This window comes from Borostomias antarcticus (assembly GCF_949987555.1).
Source record: "Borostomias antarcticus genome assembly, chromosome: 22".
In the NCBI taxonomy this organism is placed as follows: Eukaryota; Metazoa; Chordata; class Actinopteri; order Stomiiformes; family Stomiidae; genus Borostomias; species Borostomias antarcticus.
Genome location: NC_140255.1, coordinates 15,256,588 through 15,284,110, shown reverse-complemented (window position 1 = coordinate 15,284,110; position 27,523 = coordinate 15,256,588). Strand labels below are relative to the sequence as shown.

Below are 27,523 nucleotides of genomic sequence, written 5' to 3'. Positions count from 1 at the left end.
TGGCAGGTGGGATTTTCCCTTGTTGCTATGAATCTCGTAGCTCACTTGAAGCAGTCTGATAGTGGATGGACTGATACAACACTGCGCCCCAGTGGCAGACTGCAGCTCATACCTCTGGTCATAGAAAACCACTGTACAAGCTGGTCTGGTTACAGTATGTTGTGATCAGATAGAAACTCTTATCCACAACATTTAACATATTACACATATGCACTGTCAGGTTATGGTTATTTATTTCATATAGACAGAAATTAAAACAGGGAAAATGTTTTAAATGCACCGCGAAAGAAATGCCACTCACACGATCAACATCTGTTCTCCTTCAGGGGGATCAGTTCACAGGTCCTGATTAAATCTGTCTGGTCACAACACTCACTCACGTCACTCAAATCACACTCTGGATACAGAAACAGTATCAAACACAGACAACTGGCCACTTCAAGAAAATCATGAAATTCATGAAATGGTTATCTAGTTAAAGGTATAATATGTTATATGTGGATTAAAATAAACATTTTTTCAAAAATAATACATCCATAGGGCTTTGCGAAGGCTGCAGAGTAAAAGTATTGCTTTTCCATAAAAAAATATATTTTGTCTGAAATTATTATTTTAGGAAATTTTGACGGCCCTACAATGACACTGTTGATATCATACCAGCCAATAGTATAACAGTGTTGGTACTGCGCGGTTGCCAGGTACTATTCTAGCTTCACCACTGTGAGATTAGCAGTAGCAAGCTAACGCTATACTTCCATGAATTAGCAGCATTATAGATGTTGGTTAGTGTGTGTGCGCGACTAAACGGCAGCTTTTCCGTCCACTTCCGCTCACTCTTTTCAGCTAAACGTTTGGTAAAATGGCCGAGTTTCGTCGTCCTGCTTCTCCGCCTGAGCCCCGGTGAACCGTGCGATACGAATCTCAAAAGCTCAGTGACCGAAGAAGGAGCAAAAGTCAGATAGATATCGGGCCAGCCTTTGCTCGTTGGACGGAGTTTATGGAGTTTCATGGGATAAAGTCGCATGGTGACATGCTACTTTTCTACTAGACCGGTAAGCTAGCTAACTAGCTATCGTTATCTTTCTTGGAATCTGCATAACCAGACCTAACGTTATCTCCACACTACAGCACCTAGCGTAACTTATTACATGGCACTCTGAAATACTTGATTGTGATTACTGATTAGTGTAACGTTATGGTCCTCTCGGAGTGAAGATCTTATCACAGTATGACTGAAACAGTGCATTCTCTGGCATTTTGGCAACCAATACGTTGTGTTGTTGCAGTTCTTATCTTTAGACACTAGATGGGGGAAATAATTCACATATAACATATTAGACCTTTAATGGTGTCTATTAATACATTAATACAAGGTATTTTACCTTTAAATTAGACATTATACTTATATAAACTATGCAGTTACAGTCCATGGATAATGTTGCTAAATGTGTTTTGTAATGGACTGTTGTTTTTATCCCAATATTGCATCTGGTGAAGATTACAGTATCATGTATACAGTAGTACATACTGTACCAGATGGACTTTTTGTGCTCATAAGTTATGGTCCTACAGAACAATTATAGGTACAGTTAGATAGCAGGCTCTGTAGTGCCTGAGTTGCAGTAGCATGGGTTAGTAGTGATGACTTTCGTTGTCTTTTATTATTGTCCTTATTTCAGCTCTGCATTGTGTTTTGATGACAATAAAAGACGGCCCCCAATCTCACAGAATACCACACCAGTGTCTCCCTGGTGTGGGAGACACTGGTGTGCAACGTTCTTATGTGATTTGAGTGTCCCCCCTCCCTCGTCTCTTCTCCGATAAGACTGTCTCTCTTCTGTGGCCTTGTTTGGTCACATTAACCTACGCCACCTCGGCGCCCAGGCCTTTATCTCTAACCACAACAATGGTGTTTGGCACAGAGTGTACCAACCATGGAATGTCTTTATCTCATAAGTCTATGGAAGAGGGACACCGTTTCTTACCGAAAACTCAAGCCGACAGCCATACTCAGAGGTCAATCATCATAATTAGGAAATAGCTAACAGGATCATATTAAAAGGCATTTCTCTGAAAATCAGCCATATTCAACAGTAGTTGTAGTACAGGCCTCACTGTCCCTCCCTCCTGCTGGCTCCGTCACTGCACCCCCACCAGCTCTGTGATGGGGGGAGCGAACACCATGAACTCCTGGTACTTGTGGAAGAAGAGGCTGAGGCGTGAGAGGTAGCTGTCCTCCTGGTAGGGCAGGTTCTTCTCCCTCAGGAAGCGGGACACGATGGGCTTCACCTACACAGACAGGGGGAGGACGGCCTTACCAGTCTGCATGCTGTCGCTCTCGGGTGAAAAACACATCTCCAAAATAGCAAGTTTTCTGAATGTTGAAAATAACATTCCAATTTCTATGTTTTTGAACATAAGATCACATAATGATGAGCTGTTTAGAATAAATGTAATTGGTTCTGGGGCTGGGAGGTGTTTAGAGGTTGTAAAGGGTAGTCCCAGCTTTCAATTTATGTCAAAATTAAATTAAATAAAAATCTCAAATGGAGTTAAGTGATTTTCACCCGACAGCAACGATGTGCAATTAAATAGAGTTTCTTGAGAGGGATGACGGTGTCCTAACTTTTATGGATATTTTGCATATCATTTTTTATTATTTTTGTATCATCTTCTGGCAGGTGTTTGGTAGACTTTGTTTACCTTCAGACACATGTTGTCGGAGAGGAATGGGAAGAGGTGGTGCTCGACGTGACAGTTGATGAGCGAGTGTCCGAAAACCCAGTCCAGCACGGGGTTCCGGGGCAGGTTCAGCACGCCGTGCGTCATCTGGTAGATCCGCTTGGGCCGCTGCGCCGGCGAGAACATGGGCAGGCCGATGTGCTGAGGAACAGACACCCGCTTTAACGCAGCCTTCTGTCACGCTCGTGTGTGTTTGTGTGTGTGTGTGTGTGTGTGTGTGTGTGTGTGTTGAATTCAAGGATACCTTTACACTGAGAAACACTTAGGCGCTATGCAAAGCCTAGCATGACATGACCTGTTGGGGCTGGCAATGCAGGTCAGATGGGGGCCAGGGGTGGTCAAGGGTGGTCAAGCATATTTTATTAGGATAATTGTTAGCTACCACTATACAGCAGGATCAAACATGGAAGGAATTTCACAACAAATAATGGGAAGGAAGTGAACCGTACATGCTGAGGCCAACAATAGCAACAGAGCACACATTGTAAAGGAAATGTTTCAGGATCAGGCTACACCCTGAAGAACAAGCATTGCACTCCACATGGTTTCAGATCAAAAAAATAATCCAGCTTTGAGACCTCAGATCTGCACAATACACAATAGATTCCCCTTGACAGGCGCCTTCTGGGAGAATCATGCATGAATTGTTCTTTTCTGAACTCCTTGTTCTGAACTTTATCTGGAATTCCTGCTAGGAGTCATGAGGTCCACAATGCAGCATTCTGACATTCTGAGGGAAACATTTCTCCAAAACACCACCAATGAATGCAGCGAGGAGGGCTTTCAGAATCAGGGCTTTTGACCTAAAAACCCTGATTCTGTACAGCTCAGCAGTCCCCATAGTTCTCTCTCCGCCGTGTGAGCGGAGGAGTATGTGACCGTGTATGTGGGACCCTGTGAGCTTGTGAATGTGCTCCGCCGTGTGTGGGATGGTGGCTCGGTGTGTTACACTGTCGCCTCACTGCAAGAAGGTTTTGGGTTCGTGTGTGTGTGTGTGTGTGTGTGTGTGTGTTCTGTGTTGCCGCGCATTGTACGTGTGCTGTGTCACAGTATGATGAAAATAAACGACTCGGGGGGGGGGGGGGGGGAGTCGCCATATTTATTTGTTTGTGTGAACGGTGAGTGTGTGCCTGTGTTTGTGCTGAACAGGATGTCAGGCTCACCTGGAAGATGTTGACGTGGATGTAGGGCAGGGTGAACATGGCCCTGCAGGCCAGCATGCAGAGCAGGGCGTTGTGGGCAGACTGGAACCCAGACACATGGACCAGTAGCCAGTACTGGGAGTACAACCCCAGAGACACCATCAACACTGTCCTCAGGCCCTGAGACACTGAGTAACCCCTCAGGTGACCTGGAGCACACAACACACACACACACACACACACACACACACACACACAGGACAGTCAGATGAATGGCAGCATGCTAGTCCGGAGATGCCAGAGAAATTATGGAGCTTAAAAGGTAGAAGAACCTTTGGCAGTCAGACTTCTGCATTAAGTCATCTATAAGACAACAAACCTCGTATCTCCATTTTTGTTATCCCCCTTCTCAGTTGAAAGCTGGGACTACCCTTTACAACCTCTGAACACCTCCAAGCTCCGAGACCAATCAAAGGTATTCTAAACAGTTCTTCCGTGTGTGATGTTATGTTCAAACACATAGGAATTGGTATGTTCCTTTCAAAATTGCCTTTTTGGAGGTAGAAGGTTTTGACCTGACAGGTGTGATATGTAAACTCACAGGTGTGATATGTAAACTCACAGGTGTGATATGCGATATTAACAGCTCACCCAGTGCCACCAGTGGAGTGATGATGGGCACGGCCAGGGGGGCTATGAACAGGTAGACGCTGCGGGACAGGGAGGGGACCTTCCAGACGCTGGAGTCCCCCAGACCGATCACGTTGGTGTGGGCGTGGTGGAACTTAATGTGGCCCTGCACGCCCCCTCTGGCTGTAAAGGAGCTACAAACCTGGACAAGACAGAGAGACAGACAGACAGACAGACGGCTACAGAATCAGTTATCAAATTCACCCAAATCCTTGGAACGCCTTGACGTGTGCACATAAGCACAGATAGACTGGACCTTGTCACTGACCGTTGTGTCCTAATCTACATTTAGAGTACGCAGAAAAACAGTGCCAGAACAATCAATAAGGGTCGTAGTATCATTCCTTTGATATATTTGGGGGGAAATCATGTAGGTGAACGTCAAGTTCAGTCAGGTGAACAGATAAACCAACTGACCTTGATGTCGTCAGATAACTAGAGGCTAATCAATAAACATGTTCGGTCAGCGAGCCATGTAAGCAAAAAAACAAACAAGACAGACACGTTGAACCCCATGTGATAAGGAAGATCAGCTGACCTCGATGAAGAAGATGGCCCAGAATTCCCCCCAGGCCTGTGATTGGCTCAGGGTCCCGTGGCTGGCCAGGTGGGTCCCCTTGATGGTGATGACAGCGTGGGCTACGCCCATCAGCAGCATGCCACCCGCGAGACACAGGGCCTGGGAGGAACGCAGGAGGAGGAAGGCTGGAGGAGACCAGAGAGAGAGAGGGAGAGGGATGGAAGAGACCAGAGAGAGAGAGAGGGAGAGGGATGGAAGAGACCAGAAAGAGAGAGGGAGAGAGGGATGGAAGAGACCAGAAAGAGAGAGAGGAAGGGGGGGAGGAGACCAGAGAGAGAGGGAGAGATGGAGTAGACCAGAGAGAGAGAGAGGGAGAGATGAAGTAGACCAGAGAGAGGGAGAGATGGAGTAGACCAGAGAGAGAGAGAGAGAGAGGAAGGGAGAAGACCAGAGAGAGAGGGAGGGATGGATGGAGGAGACCAGAGAGAAAGAGATGGAAGAGACCAGATTGAGAGAGAGAGGGAGGGAAGGATGGTAGATGGACGGTAAATGGACTGCACTTATATAGCACTTTTCAACCTTAGCTACTGGACAAAGCACTTAAAAATGGCCCCTCATTCACCCATTTACACACCAATTGCGGCCATGCAAGGAGCAATTTGAGGTTTAGTGTCTTGCCCAAGGACACTTCGACATGCGGACAGGAGGAGCCAGGAATCAAACCGCTGACCCTGCAGTTATTTGGATGACCTACCTCCTGAGCCACAGCCAACTTAATGGGGGAGTGGAATAAATTAATAATCCAATCTTAAAATCATTGAAATTAATATAACCGTCCTTATTAATCAATAAGGAGAACTTGTGCAGACCATCAGTATTTCCATATATTTATTTTACATGCATGGATAGAGAAAGAGTAGAGTGAGAGCAGAGTTTGTCCCTGACTAGGGCAGTCCCAGTCAGATATATACAGTATACACAATTAGACCAAATCAGAAATGCTGGTTCATGATTGGAGCAAAAAAGTCAGGAGACAAGCTGGTCTTGTTTTGGGTCTTCTAGAAGACAAAATAAAAACAAGAAGTCAAAACAGAAACAAGGGCGTTCGGACAGCACAGACCCCTGCCCATGATGCATGTCATCAGCATGTACTGTTGCTGAATGTGCAAGCGGAGTATAAATGGAGTGCACTTTTCTATTTTACAGAAGGACGTCTCTCAAGGTCGATGTTAATGAAAGTTACAATTATGATATCTTGCAATATCAAAAATAAGCACTTCGGTGCATAATACAACAAGGCCAAATGTTACAATGTTACAAAATCTTGCAACGTTACAAAACGTTATTTGTGGATCCGCCTCATGATTCTTCCTTGGTCCATGCTACCCCCCTCCACAAAATGTCATGAAAATCGGTCTGGTAGTTTCTGTGTCAGCCTGACAGACAAACAGACAGACAGATAAACACATGGCCTGCCAGAGTTCATCCTGGCAGAGGCAACAAGAAGCCTTTCATATAGACTACAGCACCCTTGGAGAGAGACAGTAGCTGGTGCATAGACAGAACTCATCCCTGACTGCTATACAATCGTAGGAAAAAGCAATATACTTAATTAAAAAAACAAAACAAGAATAGGCAATGCAGGCCCGTAGCCAGCCTTGTGGAAGGGGGGGGTTGATTTTTCAAAAAGTGGACCTTATCGCTAATTTTATAGTTGGGCTGACAAATATTTGGTATTTTGATTGTCGCACAGGTTTTTGACGGGGGGGGGGACTTTGCCCTTAATTCTGGACCTTTTTCCCGGAACTCTGGACCTTTGGTCGTGAGGGCGGGGGGGTTCGTTCGATCCACCCGACCCCCCCCACCCTGGCTACGGGCCTGCAATGTGTATTCTTTAATGAAGCAAGCATTAGCAATTATATGGTTAACTTCTCCAGGGGAGGGGAGAGGCCATAGGGTCGGGACAGTGGCAAGTTAACACGTACTGGGATTCTATTTTAAAAGCTGTACTGTCACTTGGAGATTATCTGTCTCCAGTAAAATAAACATCTCCTTGCACAGAGCTGATGCTTACTGTGCGCTTGTGTAATATTAGGAGATTAGCATTTCAGAGTACCATAAATCTCAATGGACATTCCCCTCGTGCCAGTTTCACGTTTCTGGAACACTGTGTTCCCTCTTCATGGATCTTGTTATGGTCTTGATCCTCCTCTGGGAGCTTTTTTGGGCAGATGACTCATCTGTGTTTTATTTCAATGTTATCTCAATATTATTGACTGATTTTAGAAAGTTAACACCCAGCTCCAAACTAACTAATATTGAAGGTGATGGCAACTACAAATGTTCTTGTTCTTGATAACAAACTGTGCTTTGAACCCCAAAAATGAACTCCTTTGATGTTTCCACTGACATGATGACACTTTTCACATACATTTTATTGAATCCATTTTAACTTTCTGTATCATAGCCTGGTGAGGAAAATCAATCTTAACCTGTCTAATAAGAACAGATGGGGAAGCCTTGTTTAAAGTGGCAAGCAAGATCTCAGGGGTGAGTCTGGCTCAGCTCATGGACATTTAGAACACGCAGGTCCTTAAGATGGCTCAAGCCATTTTGGACGGTTCTGATCACCTCCTGCAGAAGGAGTTTGAGCTCCTGCCGTCTGGCCGCCATTTCAGGGCGTCTCCTCCTCGAGCTCCTGCCATCTCTTTCGAGTCTGTGGCCATCGACAGGCTTAACAGTATTAACAGTAAACAAGTATTACTTCCTGTCAAGTATTACTCTGTATCATACCTCTGATGCGAGCTTATGCTTCTTATTGCCCTATTATTGTTGTTCTTTGTGAATGTAATTTGTTTATTGTAAAACCCTGGTTGCAAATTTAAGTCAATTTAAGACAATAAAGATGAACTTGATTTGAACTTGTTATTGACCTCTCTTCTTCTGTGCTGCATGTGTGTGTGTGTGTTGGGAGGGGGGGGGTCGTGTGAGTTTTGTGCTTGGGTGTGGTGGTGTGTGAGTGTTTATATGTAGTGAACTTCCTTGGTGTGGGCCAGAAACATCATGATTTATGACTGTACTGTATGTGTTTGTGGTGTGGGTTGACCTCCTTCCCACTGCTATCCCGAGAACACACACTTAGTCAACAGTATCTCGTGTGTGTGTGTGTGTGTGTGTGTGTGTGTGTGTGTGTGTGTGTGTGTGTATGTGTGCGAGCATGTGTGTAAGCCTTGCAGATCCCAGGTGTGTGTGTGTGTGTGTGTGTGTGTAAGCCTTGCAGATCCCAGGTGTGTGTGTGTGTGTGAGAGAGAGAGAGCCCTGCAGATCCCAGGTGTGTGTGTGTGTGTGTGTGTGTGTGTGTGTGTGTGTGTGTGTGTGTGTGTGTGTGTGTGTGAGAGCCCTGCAGATCCCAGGTGTGTGTGTGTGTGTGTGTGTGAGAGCCCTGCAGATCCCAGGTGTGTGTGTGTGTGTGTGAGAGCCCTGCAGATCCCAGGTGTGTGTGTGTGCTCAGGTGTAAAGATAGAAACTGGATCTCCGTGTCGGGGTTGGATACTCGCACGGTTGTCAAGACAACCTGATAAACAGAGACTACTACAGCCCAGCGCGCTAGCCTGGCTACCCGCACGTAGCCTGAGACAGTGAAACAGAGACGCATGGAGCAACACTACTACAGCCCAGCACAGCCTGAGACAGTGAAACAGAGACGCATGGAGCAACACTACTACAGCCCAGCACAGCCCGAGACAGTGAAACAGAGACGCATGGAGCAACACTACTACAGCCCAGCACAGCCTGAGACAGTGAAACAGAGACGCATGGAGCAACACTACTAGGCTATAGCCCAGCACAGCCTGAGACAGTGTGAATACCTGCTCGGCCCCCTCAGAGGGCTTCAGGTGTCAAGGCTGTTCTACTTCCCTCACCTCCATTTCCAAAGAAAGCTCATTTGCAGGCGATAAGTCCAAAGCTCTGGGCACTGCCTGTCGCTGGCATGAGCCTAGCAGAGCCAGGGCAGACAGGGACATACTGTAAACACAGCCTGTCAGCTGGCCAGCAAACCAGACACCGGATCCTACGAGCAATTTCATTTAGTCACAGATAAACCGTTAACCTCCACCAGTGACATACTGGTAGTAGGAGGTCAGGTGCTGTGTGCCAGTGACCCAGATAGGATAGTGTCCGACAACAAGCGTGTGTACAGCTGTGATCACACCAGTACTGGATTCAGACCATGCATTCAAGGTGGCTAGAATGGCACTCTTACAGTATCTGTCCCACATGTGCTAGTCAAATGGATACTGCTTATTGAACCTATCAAGTGATTCGTGATTTTATTACCCCAAATATAAAAAAAATACCATTGTTGGAGACAGTGTGGACAGTCAGATGCCAATCACTCTCATATATTCAGGTTATGTCCTAAGTTGCAACCATTCTGGGACAAAGTACACAGGACTGTTGAGGGGATCCTGGGATACCAGATACTGATGACTCTTAGTTTGAGACTCAAGGCAAAGCTCTACGACAGAAGATGGACCAAATGGAACAGGTTTAGAGAATGAATGAGAACTGATGTTGTCCCCCCCCACCCCCCTTTTCCCCCTCTTTGCTCTTTAGTTTATTTTACCTTTCTTGTTTTGTTTTTTTAAGTTATAGGCTGGGTCGTTTTTAGTTAAAAAAAAAAAAAGTTAAGTAAGTTATAAAAAAAATTTTTTAAACAAAACACCAAGCTCTACAGTGTAAATTATGAATGTTGATGTTATCTTAGATGCATGCGTCTCACCGGGGGGCAGGCAGAGGAATGCCCCGGCCAGGATGGTGCAGTCCAGGCCCCTCCTCTCCCACCAGCTGCTCTCCTTCACCGTCTTCTGCACCAGGCGGGTCAGCTCCATCATCAGGGACTCCCTGTCCGCCGACCCGTCCTTCCCGCCCGCCGCCTCTCTGTTCTCCGTTCCCCCGGCCTCCCCGTTCTCCTCTCTGCTCTCCCTCGTTAGCGTCACATCAGAGTCCGCAGATCCGCCGCCGCCTCTCTGGGACAAAGTCTTCCCTTCCCAGCGCTCGTTCCCTGGCTCTGCTCCTCCTCCTACCTCCTGGCTCTGTCCTTCCCTCCACTCTTCCGGTACGTTCTGCATGTCAGCTCCCCCAGTGCTCTGGACTAACAACGAAAGTAAAGTGAAGGTGACGCTGGGAGCGACCGCGTGGATGGACGGACTCACAGGCAGCCGGCTAGGTCTCTGAGGCGAGCCTGGACATTGCACCCAGCATGCGAAGGGCTGGCAAAGCGCGGGGAGGCAAAGTCCTAATTGGGACAAAGGCCTCTTGGAGATAAATCCTATCACTGTCAGCTTCTCCCAACAGCCTACACAATCCTATTTTCTTCTCTTCTCTCTTCTCTCTCTCTTCCTTCACACGGTGTCCTCACAGGTTGTTCCTGCAGTGCCTGCTGAGACAGTCGACTGAGCCGGACCACAGCAGCTATGCTACAGGGCTGTCTTGTGAGCTGAGAACCCGGCAGAGACTCCTGGGAAACACACGGCAAGTGCGCACACACACACACACACACACACACACACGCCACACATAAACTCTGTAACGCAGATGCTCAGTGGGAGAATCGATTCTGCTGTTCCCTCCCTCTCCCTTTCTCTCTCTCTCTCTCTCCCCGTTTGCTTTCAGCTCAGCCTCTCATGCATACTGTATATGTCCCTCCCCTCGCGTCTCCTGTCTCTCTCCCCCTGCTCCCCTCCCTCCTCCCTCTCTCTCCCTCTCCCCTCCCTCTCTCCCCGCTCCCCTCCCTCCCTCTCCCCGCTCCCCTACCTCCTCCCTCTCTCTCCCTCTCCCCTCCCTCCTCCCTCCCTCCCTCCCTCCCTCTCTCTCCCTCTCCCCTCTCCCCTCCTCCCACTCACATCCCCGTAACCTTGGCCGAGGTCCTGGGAACGCTGAGGGGAACTCGAGGGCTAAGGGCTTGAGGAGGAGAAGGGATTAGCGGCATCTGCTTGGCACACCGCGCCAGTTGCTCCTTGTTACCAAGGCAGAGAGAGCGTGGTTGGGGTCTTTAGCGCTAACTAGCTATGAGCCGAGTGAAGAGGCGTTCTTTAACGCCGGGTCGGGGTGCTGCCATGTTCCTGACGAGTAGAGCGGCACCGGACAAGACAAGACACGCCAGAGAGTAGGAAATAAATCTATCTGACTCTGAAGTCTGTCTGCAGTGCCACAGACTGACATGTCATCACACACTATGAGACTATGCTATGAGGGCAGAAGCACCTACTTTACTTCAAAACAGATACAGTCTTTATACAAAGGGTAAACAGTAACATATATTGTAATAAAACATTTTTTAATAAGTCTCTGGGTAGATCAGAACACCGTATTTTATATTCCAAAGGTTGTTCACTGAATGTAAATATTGTTGAATTAACATAGAAAATGCACATGCATGCACAGTCATACTCTCAAGTGCACAAGCAGACCTGAAACACTATCCTTCTGCCAAGACCGCAGATAAGAGAGCTTCAGGTCGGACACACAGTTAACCTCACAGTCACTCAACCTCTTGCAGTGTCATTACAACAGTCAATAATGAGTTTGTTTAGAAATACAGAATCCTTATTCATTATGTGCCACGGACATGAACGTTTTTGTTTTGTTATATATCAACAGTCACAGTTAATATATTTTAAGGTAAGAAAACTGTACAAAAAAAATGCAAAACGTATTAATTGATTGACCCCAAAAAATATATCAATGATCAACAAATAACCATGACCTATGACTGATCAATAAATAACCGTGACCTATACACAGTACCACATTTACAACATTGTCGTAAGCCAGTAACTGCTGATCCACTGGTGGACTGATGGATGGTGGCCGATAGACCGTTCTCTACAGGCACTGTGTGTGTGTGTGTGTGTGTGTGTGTGTGTGTGTGCGTGCGTATAGGTGGTGAATGTTCCCAGTATTTAGTTGATACATATTTACCACTGTCTCAAACCAGTGTCTGTCTGCTAGAGCCATCCATATCAGGGTTTTTAACCAAGACATCAGCTCATGTACTGCTGGTCTGGTGCGGTGGTGGTGGGGGGGGGGGGGGGGGGGTCTCTGAGAGCTCCTCTGTGTCCAGCTGGCGGGCCCCCCTCCCTTGGAGCAGGTGTCAGGCAAACTGCGCTGGAGCTCCCCACACCAACCTCCTGTGGACTGGAGCTGTCCCGGAGCCACTTCTGCTGACGAGGTCGGTGCCCTCAATTACAGCACTGGATCCAAAACACCACTGGGTTTCTGCTCTGCGAATCAGATGGAACATACTGTAAGCATACAGTATATAATTATAGCCAAGGGGGGAAGGGGGGAGGATATTATTAAATGCTAGATTTAGAGGTTGTTTTATTTTCTGTAGGTAGCTAATACTTTGAGGAACAAAGGTCTGAATAAACTGAATAGCACCGCTGGAGATGGCAGGGTTATGGTTACCTTCTCACTCCACTTATCGAACTGAACTCCGTAATTTGCTGATCACTAACGTGTGTGCTCTAAAGTCCGCTTTCATATGCAGTAGGGGAGGTCAACGGTCTATCTTATGCTTATTTCAAGTACCATTATCTCAGGTTAAGAGCGCCGTCTCTCTGTCTATAACTCTCCACTAGAGGTCCCCTTTTAGCTGTCTATGGTGAATTTCTGTGCGTGTGCATTTGAAAGAAACACATGAAGATGTGACCAAACGAATGGCGTGTACATGTGGTGCCTGTGGCTATTGAGGTTTAGTTATAAACATTGTATAAAGTGCACTATGTACTCCAGAAACAGGGGGCGGCTATAACCTTGACCTCGGCTAAGGTTACAGGGATGTGAGTGGGAGGAGGGGAGAGGGAGGAGGGGAGAGGAGAGGGAGAGGTAGAGGGAGGAGAGGGAGAGGCAGGAGGGTATACCGACCCTCAAAGCTCGGTGTCCTCCATGGCGTCCTGCTCCTCCAGGGTGTCCAGCCGTCTCTTGCAGGCTTCCAGCAGCTTCTTCCTGGGGCCCAGCGGGACGTGGATGCTGGCCAGGTCCCGGTCGGAGCACAGCAGCAGGGACTCCAGGTCGATCTTCTCCCTGCGGAAGAGGGGCATGAACTCCTCCAGGCCCTGGGCGGCCAGGAAGGTCTCCAGCGGGCCGCTCTCCGGCTCCAGCTCCTCGTCCAACCCCACGTCCTCCTCCTCCCAGGGCAGCTCCCGCCGGTTCCTCTCCTGTAAGCTCAGCGCGCTGCCGACGCTGTCCTCATCCAGGCTGGGCGAGCGCCGGGGGAGGCGTCCTCGCAGGCGCACGTTGGGCGCCCGCCCCGCCGGCTCGCTGCCCGCCACACTGGCCTCGTCCCGCCCGCCACCAACGAACAGGCCGCCGCTGCCGTAGTTCCTCCTGAACACCATGGTGCCCAGGCCCGGCCGCGTGAACAGCGAGTCCCGGCCCGAGTCGCCGCTGATCTCGGAGTACGCCGCCTCGTGGAGGCCCGGGTCGCTGATGGCACGGGAGACGGTGTCCGCGTCATCGTCGTGGTCGTGGTCGTGGCGGCGGTGGCCTCGGGGGAACATGTCGCGGATGTCGAGGCGCGCCCGCTCCTTGGAATTGGCGTAGGTGCCCTGCTTGAGGAACATGACGTCGCTGCCCAGCTGGAGGCCGGACAGCGAGCGCACGCTCTTCCGCCCGTCCTCGTAGATCTTGAAGGTGCCGTCCACCTGCTTTTTCTTGTCCAACTTCTTCTGGATCTTGGTCTTGCCCTTGGCCGTGGAGTGCAGGGTGGCCTGGGAACAGCAGGGCAGGACGGTCAATGGACACACGGCAACTTGACGAACAGCGGAACATACATGTAAATGAGAAAACCTGAATCTTAATAAAACCAAAGTGGTAGTAGAAGGTGCAGTACGCGGTTTGGAGGAGTGGCTTTGGAGGGAGGCCTGAAGGGAGAGGCGGGGATTTTGTCGGTTGCATTTTTCAAAATCTTTCAAAAAGAGGAAATCACAAACCGCCTACTGCACCTTTAAGATACAACTACAGAATATGAGGAGGAATGTGTTGTGATTCTGTCTATGGCGCCCCTTGATAACCAGACAGAGGGCGTGTGAGCCACACCTGCGAGTATGGCATGCTGGAGGTGACGGTGTTGAACTGGGGCAGCTTGCGGCTCAGCGTGCTGCCGCTGTTGTAGCTTGAGAAGCTCATGGCGTCCGAGTTGTCCGACGCCTCCTTCAGGAACTTCTTCTCCATGCGCTCGTGGTGTTTCCTCTGGAGCTTGACGCAGTCCTTGATCCGCCGCTCGGCGGCTCGGAACGCGCGGTCCTTCAGCTTGCCCACCAGCTTGGGGTTGAGCGTGATCTGCTTGGCGGCGATGGAGTCCAGGTAGCGGACGCAGTCCATGTGGCTCTTGGTGGCGGCCATGTCCAGTGGCGTGTGGTAGTCGTTGTCCAGGCACCACACATTGGCACCGAACGACACCAGGAAGGAGAGGCAGTTGTGGTGACCGTTGGCGGCGGCCAGGTGCAGCGGCGTGTTCCCCCAGATGTCGCACCGGTCCGGGTCTCCGCTGAGGACAGAGGGAGGGAGCAGAGAGAAGGGAGAATTACAGGAGAACTGAAGAAGTGTCCGTGTAACGTGTGCGTCTGCATGTACGTGCCCTCACATTCATTGATGTGCTTTGTTTGTATACTCTAAAGTCTCCCAACCGAAAGATTCGCAATACAGACTGTAGCTGAAATTTCCATTGACTTTGAAGTGTATGGACGTTACATGAATTTATTCACAAAGTTTAGGTCAGTTAAGAACAGTTTCTCATTTGCTATGACAACCTGTTAAACAAAACAAAAACACAGAAACACTAGCCTAGAATACAAAACCAGCATCAAACACAAAATAGCATGAGTCACCTACAATCAGACCCAGACCCATGTCCGTGTGCGTTAGTGTGTGTGTGTGTGTGTGTGTGTGTGTGTGTGTGTGTGTGTGTGTGTGTGTGTGTGTGTGTGTGTGTGTTATGCTGTCACCTGATAATGACTGCTGCCCTGAATCAGCAGGTTTGCAGAGAAACACAACCTCACCTGAGCTCCAGGAAGTAGGATGACACATCAGCTACACCTCAAATAAAGTGATTTCACTTCTACCTCTGCTTGACAACAGGCTTAACTCCTCAGCTTCCCGCAGACAGTCAGCATAACGCTGCCGTTGGGTCACAACCTTGTAACTGCATTTTGGTGTTTTTCCCTCAATTGAAAGCTGAGACTATCCTTTACAACCTCTGAACGCCTCCCAGCCCTGGGACCAATTACTATAAATGTATTCTAAACAGCTCTTCATATGTGGTTTTATGTTCCAAAACATAAAACTTGAAAACTTGCCATTTTGGACATACAAGGTTTTGATCCGACAGCAGCGATAAGCAACATAGATACACAGACAATCAACGTTCAGCTATTTTGTATATACGGTGTAAACAGTGATGTCATAACAAGCTTGATTTCACTTCCTGCTGTGTGGATCAAGGCCCTCCTGTCCTTCCTGTCTCTCCCCTGCTCACACGGCCGGGCCAGGAGGTGTGATCAATAATTGAGGCGCTGCAGCCAGGTGAAACGTTACAGCGGTGACCGTGCATTATTCATCACACACACACTGAGGCCCTTTTCACACACACACACACACACACACACACACACACACACACACACAGCCACAGAGGCTGTGAGCAAAGCCACAAGGTCACCACCTTTAACCGTCAACCCTGATTTCAACCGGAGCGCTCCAGATGCAAACGGGCAGCAGCCACAGAGAGCCCTTCACTCACAGGTGACACGTTCCCAGCGTTTTTGAAAACATTGTAACGAGGGATGGCGTCAGCCTAGAACACCAACAAAAAAATATAACATGAGTCCATGGGGATGCTGCTGCCCTTGAGAAAGTGTTGCCAAGTTATTGCGCATGGACAGAAAGTTTGGGTTTGTGGAGAGGGTATAAGAACATACAGTAACAGTTCATATACAGCCAGGCCGGAAAGTCTGCACGCTTCTTTCACCTTCTCCACATTTTATTACGCTACAGACTTATTCTACAGTAGATTGTAGGTAGTTCATTTTTTGTCTCAAAATTCTACACAAAATAGCCCATAATGACAAAGTGAAAACATATTTTTAGACATTTGTGCTCATTTATTAAAAATCCAAATTTAAAATATTGTTGGCTTTTGGTAGTTTTGGTCTTGACTCTGCGTTGTGTTTGTGCCAACCATAAAATAAAGTTGCAACAACCTTAACACAATACAAGATGTGTATTGTGCATTGCGCGAGATCGGAATCAGTTAAAGCGGACGTTTACACACGTATGTGCTGCAACTAAATATTTTGATGCTAAATATTTTTAAAAAGCCTTTCCAGATGAACTAGAATCTTACTTTATGGCGAATTATATGTCAAAACGCCAACTAACACCTAGGTGAGTTTCTTGTCTTTGAAATCGAGAGTTTAACATGTTTTTGAATGATTTTTCAAGATGCCCATCCACATCTATTGTATGACCAAAACGGTGGTAGAGCAATTATCAACTTTCTAGAAAATTCTAGCTTTGTCAACGTTTTGATCTGAACCATTGTATATGATAATAAGTAACCTTAAAACAGGGATAACATGCATTTTCCCTTTACTACTCCTTTAAGGTTACTTATGATCATATACAATGGTTCAGATCAAAAAGTTGACAAAACAAGCTTCTTGTCTTTGAAATCGAGAGTTTAACATGTTTTTGAATGATTTTTCACAGTGCCCACCTACATCCATTGTATGACCTAAACGGTGGTAGAGCAATTATCAGACTTTCTCAAAAGTGCTAGTTTTGTCAACTTTTTGATCTGAACCATTGTATATGATCATAAGTAGCCTTAAAACAGGGATAAACATGATTTTCCCTTTACTACTCATTTAAGTCCATCCTCTCCACAAACAGGGTTTACAGCAAAGAGTCTCTCTCTATCTACGCTCTTGACAACCTGTGGACCCAAGTCCCAGCTGACACACGGAGCCCAAACTGACACGGAGCCCGAACTCACAGAGTCCGAACTGACACAAAGACCTTAGGTCTATCGTAATATCTTAAATATTACTCTTGTGTATCAACAGTGTCCTTGTTTATATATCAATAATAGATAGATGGGTCCAGGCGCCCTGATGTCTGCCCCACCATTCTAAGAAGATGTGACCGGCATTGTTAGTTATAGCTTAGGTCACCATGGTTCTAAGTAACCCTAAATATCTCTTATCAAATAACACCTGAATCCCACTACCCCCCCCCCCCCCCCCCCAGCAACGAACTGGACTCAACTTAAACTCTGAAACGAACAGGCTGACATCCCGACATCAAGAACCAGGGGGAAGTCTGATCCAGCTGATTCAGAAATGAAATCTCACATCACAAATCGCTTAACGCAATGCGCAACAAGTTCACAGTAACTGTGATCTAGTGCAACCATATCGAATGACAGATAGCTGCTAATTGCCGAACAGGTGTAGTCTAATGGAAATCTTCACTGAGTAGATTCCCATATGTCAGTGTAGGGGCTTGACGTTGGGCAAGGTCGCCTAGCTTGATACACTATGATCTAGCGCTACCATATCTAAGGACAGATAGTGGTTAAAGCCAACAGATGCAGTTTGATAGGTAAATTCACTGATGGTAGAGCTCATAGCCTGCATCAGTAAAACATTCAATGTTCGGAAACTCGACATGAGGTCCTCAAGGAAGAGTAGCCACTTCGATACCAATTTTTAGACCCAGATACTGAGAGACGCACACCTCTCTTGAGATTGGGGACTACTTACAATGGTTGAACTCTCCAAAGGACAGGGAAAATAAGGGCAGGGTCACTGGGCAGAGCTTGAGAGCTAAAGAACCTTGCACTAGTACAGGGGTGCACTCTGGGTGAAGAAAACATTTTAGGAAATTTTATGCTGGTCATGGTACTTGTCAGTGTGTGTTCTGACACAGCTCTGTCACAGTGACCATCAGGTTCTTGGTCACCTCCCTGACCAAGGCTCTTCACCCCCGGTACTCAGGTTTGGCCGGGCGGCCAGCTGTAGGAAGAATCCTGGTGGTACTTCTTCCATTTACAAATGATGGAGACCACTGTGCTCATTGGGACCTTCAATACTGCAGACTTTTGTGTGCCCTTCTCCAGATCTGTGCTTCGGTTTTAATCAATTTTGGAATAAGTATGAATATACAGTAAATACAGTATGAATATTTTCCAGATTCACTGTATAATATAAATTAAAATGATAAATAGCCTACGGTTAGTAAGACATTTTTCAAGTATCCCATTCTTAGTTATTTACTTTTCAATGACAGGGGCCCTTATGATCCTGATAAGTCTAAGAAATGCATCTCCCTGGCAATTGTAGAGTCTCAAACAGTAATCTGTAAGATTAATTAATCAAACGGCTGTGGCAAAGGTTCAGACACAACAGATACCCAATCTCCCATGAGCATAAGCAACCAACCAAACCTGCGGGGCTCACACAAATGACACCACACACTTCAATGGTCCTTAACCAACACTTGTCTCTGTCTGTCTGTCTGTCTGTCTGTCTGTCTGTCACGAACCACCTAAAAGTCATAATTGCAGCTAATCATCTTAGCTTTGAAGATCATATATGAATCAGAACCAGTTGGTAAACAATACTGAAAACAGAAGAAACATCATGCCTTGAGGGAAAAAATGGCATCCTCATGCCAAAATGGCATCCCCGTATTAAAGAAATGACCTGTTGTCATTTATTTTATATCTTTGCCCACTGATCTCTATCACAGCTCCTGACTTCCTTGGGTGCCTCCTACAGCAACCTGGTTCCTGGCTACAGATATGGCCTATCCATCACCATGACCTTTCCTTTGCCAATCTCTCTCCTCTCCTGCAAGAGGCTCCTCAACTGCTCCTGACTTCACTGCATGCCTCATAAACCCGTCACCAGCAGCATGACAAACACCGGCCCGGTAGCTCCGTTCTTCTCTTCATCCCAGGGGGTGCTCTCTCTCCCTCTCTCTCTCTCCCCCTCTCTCTCTCTCGCTCTCTACCTCTCTCTCTCCCTCTCTCTTGCTCTCTCTCTCGCTCTCTTCCTCTCTCTCTCCCCCTCTCTCTCTCTCGCTCTCTACCTCTCTCTCCCTCTCTCTTGCTCTCTCTCTCGCTCTCTTCCTCTCTCTCTCTCCCTTTCGCTCTCTCTCTCTCTCTCTCTTGGCCATACATAGCTGTCACAGAGCTGTCTAAACAACCCATCCAGGCCTGCTTTGTCCAGCAACCTAAACCTTAAACAAAAGACATAGTGGCTTATGTTGCACACTCACACAAAAGTGCTTTGGACAGAAAAGACTTGCTCAAACTTATCAGACTAGAATATAGCCTTACTCCTAAACCCTGGTTCAATCCTCTCTCCTGTGTCCCATTCAGGTCCTCAGCTCAGTGTGTGTGTGTGTGTGTGTGTGTCTGTGAGTGTGTGCGCGTGTGTGTGTGTGTGTGGTATGTGTGCGTGTGTGTGTGAAAGATTCTGAGACCGGCTGGTGTTTTGTGTGGGACCGGAGAGTGTAGCCGCTATCTTTCAGTGGAGGCTTGTTAGTTTATAATAGGGGGCAGAGGTAAGGGCCCTCTCACAAATCAATTGGCGTGACTCAGCTGCTAGTTGTGTATAGCTGGTTTTATTTACCTGTGGAAGTGCTCTTACATAATGGCCTCCATTCAACTCACAATCAATAAAGCATCAGTGAAGGTCCAAAACCGTAGGATCAACTGTAGGGTTGCAAACCTACAGTTTGTATGTGTGTGTGTGTGTGTGTGTGTGTGTGTGTGTGTGTGTGTGTGTGTGTGTAAGTGAGCGAGTGTGTGTGTGTTTGTGCGTGCATGCGTGCGTGCGAGCAAGTGTGTGGGTGTGTGTGCACGTGTATGTGCGTGCATGCAAGCGAGTGTGTGTGTGTGTGTGTGTGTGTGTGTGTGTGTGTGTGTGTGTGTGTGCGTGCGTGCGCGTGCTGGTGAGGCCATCCTCCTGGAAGTGACCTTTTGCTCTAACTAGGCTATTAAAACGGAGAGCAGTCCATCATCCACAGCAGTACTGATTACTCTGGAGGGATGGGGAGAGAGACCAGCATCAATCCTGAGCTGGTCTGGTACACAGTGCTTCTTTGAATGTGCACAGATGCATGTCTTTTTGAAATGAACTGACATCAGGCTGGAGTAGCCTATTATGTTACAAGCACTAACTTTGTCAGTGTATTGAAATTATATATTTTGCCCCCCTAGGCATCCTCCAGTTAATGTAAATCTTGTGTCAAAGTTCATTATTGGTCAAAGTTCATTATTGGTGCGTCATCTTAGTATTAATACGGGAAAGACGTCTTAATTCAATATCTCGTATATTATGGATCAAGGATACATTACTTGACCCCGGTTTAAACTCTCTTTCTGTGACACACGATGCGAAGTTGTTGTCGTGTGCACATTGCGCACTGGCGCGCGCAGTGACACCTGCAGGACAGTGTTAGTTGATTTGGCCGGAAAGCGTAATTGGTAAACATGGCACATGTGCGAAACTTGCAGGTGGTTTATAGCAAAACATTGGCACAACGAGTTCCAGGTGCTCGCAACTCACCCTCTTCCCACAATTAGCCGTAGCGCATCAAGGTTGCCGTGGTAAGCGGCCCATAACGTCGGTGTCATCCCATCTTCATCCGGCGCGTTCAGGTCCTTCCGTGTGGCCTCCCGGAGCACATCCAGGTACCCGTCCCTGGCCGCCCGGTGGTACCGGTCGTTCATGGTGCCTGCCCACGGCGCCGAGCCTGGCTCACGTTCGGCTGTTTGGCATCAAGTCGCAGCGAGTTCGCCCTCCATTTGGGCCACGTTTGTCCAGGACGCGCGGTGTGCGGTTGGTGTCCGGAGGTCCGTGTTGCTTCCCTCGGGAGGGAGGAGGAGGGACTAGACAGCAGCCAACGCGGTTGCCAGGGACACACTCTGTGGTTGTCAAACAGGGAGGAGTTCTAGACATGAGCACGCCTACTTCCCGGACCCGTAAATCGGAATTCAGAATCTCTTTATTTGCCATTGTACTAGGCATTTGTTTAGGTCGATGGTGCATAGATGGAGACAACATTAGTCAGGGTGCAAGGACAAGACGGGACTGTGCAAAGACAGGGCAGTGACTCACAGTGTGTTAAGCTATCAGTCCTCTTGTTTCAATTTATCTATGTTAGATATTCATCATTAGGATATTTCATTTTATTTAATTTGGAAGTGGGGCCAATTAAAAAGTGATCAAATTGCCGTTACTTTAATGTGATTAATCGGTAATCACGCGGGGTCAAAAATTCTAAAAACTCAAAAGGAAATGGGTTTCACCGCTACCTGCTTATCAGATAAGCTACTTGAATGATAAGGGCATATCGCAGTGACGTCAGTGACAGGAACAGACTGCTCAAACACCAGCAGAGTTACTTCAGTAGCCTATATCTCAAACACACATAATGGTACTAGTCCAGCTCTAAATGCAGGTTGAAAGTAGTCTGAAAGTATTGTGGTATCAATGTCCTCTCTCTTTAGAGTTGTGTTCTTTATTGTGGAGAAAGGGAATGTCATGGGGATAGGACTCCACTCATTGCACCATAGCTGACTTTGAACAAAAATGATAACACAGCATAAGTAAACAGGAGGCTTAAACCAAGCCTCAGGTTACATGGAGAACTCAGGTATGTGTGCGTCTGCTGTTTTGAGTCATGCAGTGATGATGAATAGAGTGGGCGTGGTGAATGATTTGAATTGGAAAGGAACTGCTCCCACGGGTTCTAAAGTACATGCACTTAGCGTCCTGAGACTCTGAAGTTCAGCATTAAGCATTATGAGGGACGGGTAGAGAGAGCGAGAGAGATTCCGAGCACGCCGTCTGAGAAAGACGGAGAGAGAGAGAGAGAGAGAGAGGGTGAGACGCTCAGGCCAGGAAAACCAAGGACAGAGAAACAGAAAAGAGTCACGTCTGATTCGGCATGAAGTCAGAACCTGACACTAAAACCGGGACGATGCTCGCAGACCTGGGCGTGTCCTCCTGGGGAACTGGGGTGCCTCAGAACAGCCAGGAGGAGGAGGAGGAGCCCAAGAACCAGCGGGAGGACCCGGGCCTGGTGGACTGGGCTGCTCCGGACCCAGACCCGGTCCTGGTGTGGGCCCCCAGCGGCAGCCGACTGCTCTCGGGGCTGCTGGGGCTGAACGTGGTGCTGCTGGGGGCGGCGCTGGTGGCCGGCCAGGCCTTCAACCCCCGGGACCTGAAGCACCAGGAGCCGCAGCTGTTCATGCTGTTGCTGATGGCGCTCAGCGTGGCCTGGATGCTGTGGTACCTGCTCTGGTCCAGGAGACAACCCGGCACCTCCCCGCACACGGATCACCACGCTGGGGGGGTCACAGTCACAGGTAGGCTAAAACCTTTTACAACAGCACACCTAACACCCTGACCTCCAGGGGCTTGTGATGTTCAGTGACTGTTGTCGCGGATTTATTCTAAGAATTAAGAAATAAATAGTCGAGAGCCACAGCCACCCCAGTGTATGATAACATAGTGACAGAATAGCTCCTGAAACGCTGTTCTTCTATCTCTCCTGAAAGGTTCATAGTTTTGTATACAGACGAATTGTGTGAAAGGTTCATAATTTTGTATGCAGACTAATTGTGTGAAAGGTTCATAGTTTTGTACGCAGACTAATTGTGTGAAAGGTTCATACTGTCGTTTTGTATACAGACTAACTGTGTGTGTGGGGTCTCTCCCCCGCCAGTGGTCCTCATGCTGTTCGCAGTCTTCAGTCTACTGCTGCACGTCTTCAGGATGGGCTACTCCGTCATGATGAGCCGGTGTACGCCGGCCGTCAAAGTCGTGTCCCCATTCCTGGAGGCTCCCTTTCTAGGGCTGCAGGTGATCAAAATCAATCCTTACTGGCCTTACAGGCCCCTCTGACTGTTGTTTTTTTAGGAGTCTTGAGTAAAGTCTTTCTCTTCTGTGTTTCCCCACAGACATATTTACTCTGGGCCCACTCCAAAGACTGCATTCACAAGCACAAGACCATGACCAGGTGCCTCCCATCTCAAACATGGATCCATCATTTTGTTTTGTTTTGTTTTTTTCAGAGGTCATAGAGGAATTTTGCCTTGACTATGCACGATGTTTGTCTAATCGTACGTGTGCGTGTTCTTGCGTGACCAGGTCTGGGCTCATGGTCACCCTCAGTGCGGACCTCCTGCTGTGGCTGAACGCGGTCACGGAGGACACGGTGCATCTGGAGATAGAGATGGAGAAGCAGGACAGGAACATAACGCTGCCTGACAGTTCAGAGAACTCGAGTACGTACTGTATGTGTCACCCATGTTAAGGGCTCGCCCGGGGCGGGATCTTCCGCTTGCGAGGTGGACGCACGACCGTTGCGCTACTAGGGACGTCCCTCTTGGAGGGACTGTCAGCGCTCCTTTTGAGGAGTGAGCTTACCAGCTACTCGGTACTACTACCTCGGACTCACTCCGTGAGGGTTTATGAGGACTCACGATTCAGTCGGTTACATATGCGTTTACACTGTCATGGTTCTACTGTCTCAGTCCTGTCCTCCTGTTTATTTATCATTTTTATTTAACCTTTATTTAGACAGGTAATCTTATTGATACACAGGGCCTCGTTCTCAAGAGAGACCTGATACAAGTAGATATCATCTTCGTGTTTTGATTTTAGGTTTGATCAACTCGATCAGATGCCAGTGCAGTGCACACACAGCCTGCCTGGCCTTCCGCAAGGGCTTCGAGGTTCTGTACCCCTTCGAGATGGAGTACTATCTGATGGCCGGCTGCATGCTCTACATCATGTGGAAGAACGTGGGTCGGAGGGTGAGCCCCGGGTCCCACCCCCCCCACCATGCCCAGAAGCTCACCCTGCGCATCGTCCACCAAGCCGGGATCCTACTGGGCCCCCTGCTAGGCAGCTTGGTCCTCGTGGTGGGGGTGACCATTTTCCTCCTGTACCAGGTGAGCACCATGCACCTTGTCTGCACCTTGTCTGTACAGTAGACAACAACTGTCTCTGTACTACTGTACACCCGATCACTTGAACCAACACATGACGACACTTGAATAGTTGAACTCCTTGCCTATACAATAGACAAAAACAATTGACTGTTGCCTATGCAATAGACAACAACAACTGACTCTGTACAACTGTATCCTTGAATGTTATTTAATTGCACTGCCTATATCAAGGACACAGTCGCCCATGATTAGATGGGATATGTAGATGAGGATCAATTTGATAAAACTGACATACTGCTAGACTTTGGATAGTAAATTGCCAGTTTGGGAACCTTAAAATGACTAGCTACATACCTAGGACTGGAATGAGTGCTGATAAGTTACTGTAAGGACAAGCAATGACAAGAATTCCAATGTACCTGTACCTGTACTACTTTTATATTCAAATTAAACATTCTATTCTATTCTATTCTGTTGTATTCTGTTCTATTATAATCTGTTCTATTCTATTCTGTTCTATTGTATTCTATTCTGTTCTATTCTGTTCTATTATAATCTGTTCTATTATGTTCTATTGTATTATATTCTGTTCTGTTCTGTTCTGTTCTATTCTATTCTATTCTATTCTATTCTGTTCTGTTCTGTTCTGTTCTGTTCTGTTCTATTCTGCTCTATTCTGTTCTATTCTAGGTATGGGTGAGACAGCAGCAGCACCGTGACGCTGCCTTCCTCATGTTCTATGGGTTCCACCTGGCGGTGATGCCCATCATGTCCCTCTGCTGCCTGGCAGGCATACTAGTCCACAAGCTGGAGAGGAGGGCCCAGGAGGCGGGGGACAACCCCACACGCAGGCTGGACGTGCTCCTGTTGGTGGCGGCCGCCATGGGCCAGCTGGCGCTGTCGTACTTCTCCCTGGTGGCCGCCCTGGCTGTCGGGACCAGCAGGCATCTGGGAAGCCTGGACCTTTCCTACTCCCTCCTCAGCCTGCTGGAGCTCCTGCTGCAGAATATCTTCATCATCGAGGGTCTCCACAGACACCCCAGCCTGGCGCTCGCCAAGAAGACAGGCAGATGGAAGAGCCGCATATTCAAGGCAGGTATTCCTAGTTGGGGAACAGCAATGCTAATTGCAAAAAAATCAGTCTTTAAAACCGGTTTCATTTCTTAAGTGCGTTAACGGAGGAATAATCAGAATCAGTTTATTGTACAGGTAGTTTACACATCCTAGGAATTTGCTTTGAGAAAAGTTAAAGTTGAAAGATTCAGTAAAACAAAACTCTCCTGTTCCAAAGCTTAAGAAGAACCAGGGGGAGATGAGAGAGGCGGATAAAACAACGGGCAGCTCGTTGCTAGAGAGAGGACAGGCAGTGCCAGCCTCTCCTGGTGACCAGGGAGAGGATGATCAGAAGCCCTGGACCAAGAGAGCCACGCAGGAGATCTGCACATTCCTCATCCTCTCCAACATCATGGTAAGTCACGAGTCATCGTGGTAAGTAAAGCTACGGTGGGCTAAACCATTAGTCCCCTGGGGAGGGGACACACACACACACACACACACACACACATGCACACACACACACACACACACACACACACACACACCCACACACACACACACTATTGCCATGTACAGTACAGTTTAGACAGTGATGAAGCCCTGTTCATCCACCAGTGTCATGACATGTCACTTCTCCCTCCCTGCTCAGCTGTGGGTCATCCCTGCGTTCGGAGCCCACCCCCAGTTTGAGAACGGCTTGGGGAAGCAGTTCTTTGGGTTCTCTGCCTGGTTCGTCCTGGTCAACCTGGGCCAGCCCCTGGGGGTCTTCTATAGGATGCACTCAGTAGGCGCTCTGATGGAGCTGCTCATCGCTGCCTGAGGGTTGGGTTAAATTAAAAGTTACATTAAAAATGAATTCATTTAAATTAAAACGATTAAAATTAAATTAAAAATGTGGAAATTGTCAGTTTAAAGGTGGGAACTTTAGATGTTAAAATTGGACTAATTTAATTTCTTCACCATGTGGATCCAATAAAGAATTGAATGTGGTCATAATTGTAAAATGATAAGTATGAGAACTGATGGAAAATTATATGATGCAATTAAAGCTCCTTATCAGTCCCCAGTAGCATGAGCACAGGCTAATGGCTTTAGGACTGACTGGTTCCCAACCCTTTATGGTGTAAAGCAGAGAGACATCTACTTTATTTGCCCTATATGTTAATGATTTATCCCTAGTACAGATATAAGACTCTAAACTTGGTATTAAAGAGGCAGATATATTTTTGGGCATTCTGTTATATGCTGCATAGTTCACCTTGCTGAAACAGAAGATGACCTCCAGGACATACTGAATATTGTTAATTTATGGTTTACTAAATGGAGACTAGCATTAAATTAAGAGAAGACCCAGATTGTTCATTTTAGAAAGAATGGCTTGCAGAGAAGTGTGTATAACTTTTCTTTTGGGTCATCCCCACTGTCCTACACATGGCTTTATAATAAATATAATGGTTTTACATTTGATGAATGTTTTGAACATTAAATCACTTGCTGATTCTGCAGGTAGAGGGTCAGTGCTGAACAAACTAAAAGTCTATAGGGTGCTGTATAAATCCAGTGTGTGTCTTGTGACTATGCGGCTTCCAAAGTAACAACACTCAGAACAGGGCAATTCGTTGCTTCCTTGGTGTGCACAAACTGACTCAAACATGTTCATCTGGTTTGGGAACCTTGTGCAGTTAGTCATAAAGGTGAAAGGGTACACTTATGGAACAGACTGATTAAAATGCCAGAGGATAGGATAAACAAAAAAGTGTTCAACTGGGATCTCACTCACAACAATCCATGGGCTCGAGAAATTTGGTCTATTTTCTATCAAAGTGATCTTCAGTATGTGCTCAGAAACAGATTACCATGTGACGTATCTCAATTTAAAAACAAACCTTTTCTGCCATATAAGGAGAAATGGGCAGCCGATATTTGGCCTAAACTTTGCCCATATATCCTTATTAAAGAGAACTAACAGCTCGGAACCATATGTATACCTGAATCTCACAAGCTGATGATGCTTTTAATTGTCTTTAAATGTCTAAATTGGTAAACCTATTTTTGTTTTGTAGTAAGCAATTCTAAGCCCATATGGGAAGGGCACCAATTGGTGCGTGACACGGAAATAAAATCAATCAATCAATCATTATGGTACATTATATATTTCACAAAAATACTCATTACACATTTCTGTGTAAAATACCTTCAACATTCAGCATGAAACATAATCATTCTCTGTCCACCGTAGAAATGTAAATGAAATATAGTCAAGGACGACACACCACACTTCATTCACTCCTCAATACACTTGGCCTGCTTCTCACACAAAGGAATACATTCGCA

The 27,523-nt window shown here is 47.2% G+C and overlaps 3 protein-coding genes across 4 annotated transcripts; 1 reads left to right on the top strand and 2 right to left on the bottom strand.

Annotated features, from left to right (window-relative positions):
* Positions 1 to 216: 216 nt before the first annotated feature.
* On the bottom strand, positions 217 to 10,752 carry fads6 (fatty acid desaturase 6). Its single transcript, XM_084456378.1, has 6 exons — positions 9,878 to 10,752; positions 5,113 to 5,279; positions 4,536 to 4,716; positions 3,906 to 4,093; positions 2,704 to 2,883; positions 217 to 2,289 (listed from the first exon to the last, which is right to left on the bottom strand). Exons 1-6 carry the CDS (start codon positions 10,224 to 10,226, stop codon positions 2,140 to 2,142), a joined length of 1,215 nt encoding a protein of 404 aa, XP_084312504.1. The 5' UTR covers positions 10,227 to 10,752; the 3' UTR covers positions 217 to 2,139.
* An 869-nt stretch (positions 10,753 to 11,621) lies between these two features.
* LOC311324014 (pre-mRNA splicing regulator USH1G-like) lies at positions 11,622 to 20,966 on the bottom strand. 2 transcript variants are annotated; one of them, XM_084456374.1, is made up of 4 exons: positions 20,739 to 20,966; positions 14,200 to 14,650; positions 13,027 to 13,871; positions 11,622 to 12,380 (listed from the first exon to the last, which is right to left on the bottom strand). In XM_084456374.1, the coding sequence occupies exons 1-3, from the start codon at positions 20,900 to 20,902 to the stop codon at positions 13,029 to 13,031; spliced, it is 1,458 nt and encodes a 485-aa protein (XP_084312500.1). In that variant the 5' UTR covers positions 20,903 to 20,966; the 3' UTR covers positions 11,622 to 12,380; positions 13,027 to 13,028. The 2 variants fall into 2 exon arrangements, with proteins under 2 accessions (XP_084312500.1, XP_084312501.1); XM_084456375.1 differs by having other exon boundaries at positions 11,622 to 12,375.
* Positions 20,967 to 22,155: 1,189 nt separating this feature from the next.
* LOC311323814 (proton channel OTOP3-like) lies at positions 22,156 to 26,009 on the top strand (the record flags this gene model as incomplete). The annotated part of the gene is made up of 8 exons (XM_084456111.1): positions 22,156 to 22,543; positions 22,903 to 23,039; positions 23,138 to 23,196; positions 23,328 to 23,464; positions 23,844 to 24,133; positions 24,824 to 25,225; positions 25,425 to 25,601; positions 25,839 to 26,009. 8 exons carry the CDS (start codon positions 22,156 to 22,158, stop codon positions 26,007 to 26,009), a joined length of 1,761 nt encoding a protein of 586 aa, XP_084312237.1.
* Positions 26,010 to 27,523: the final 1,514 nt, after the last annotated feature.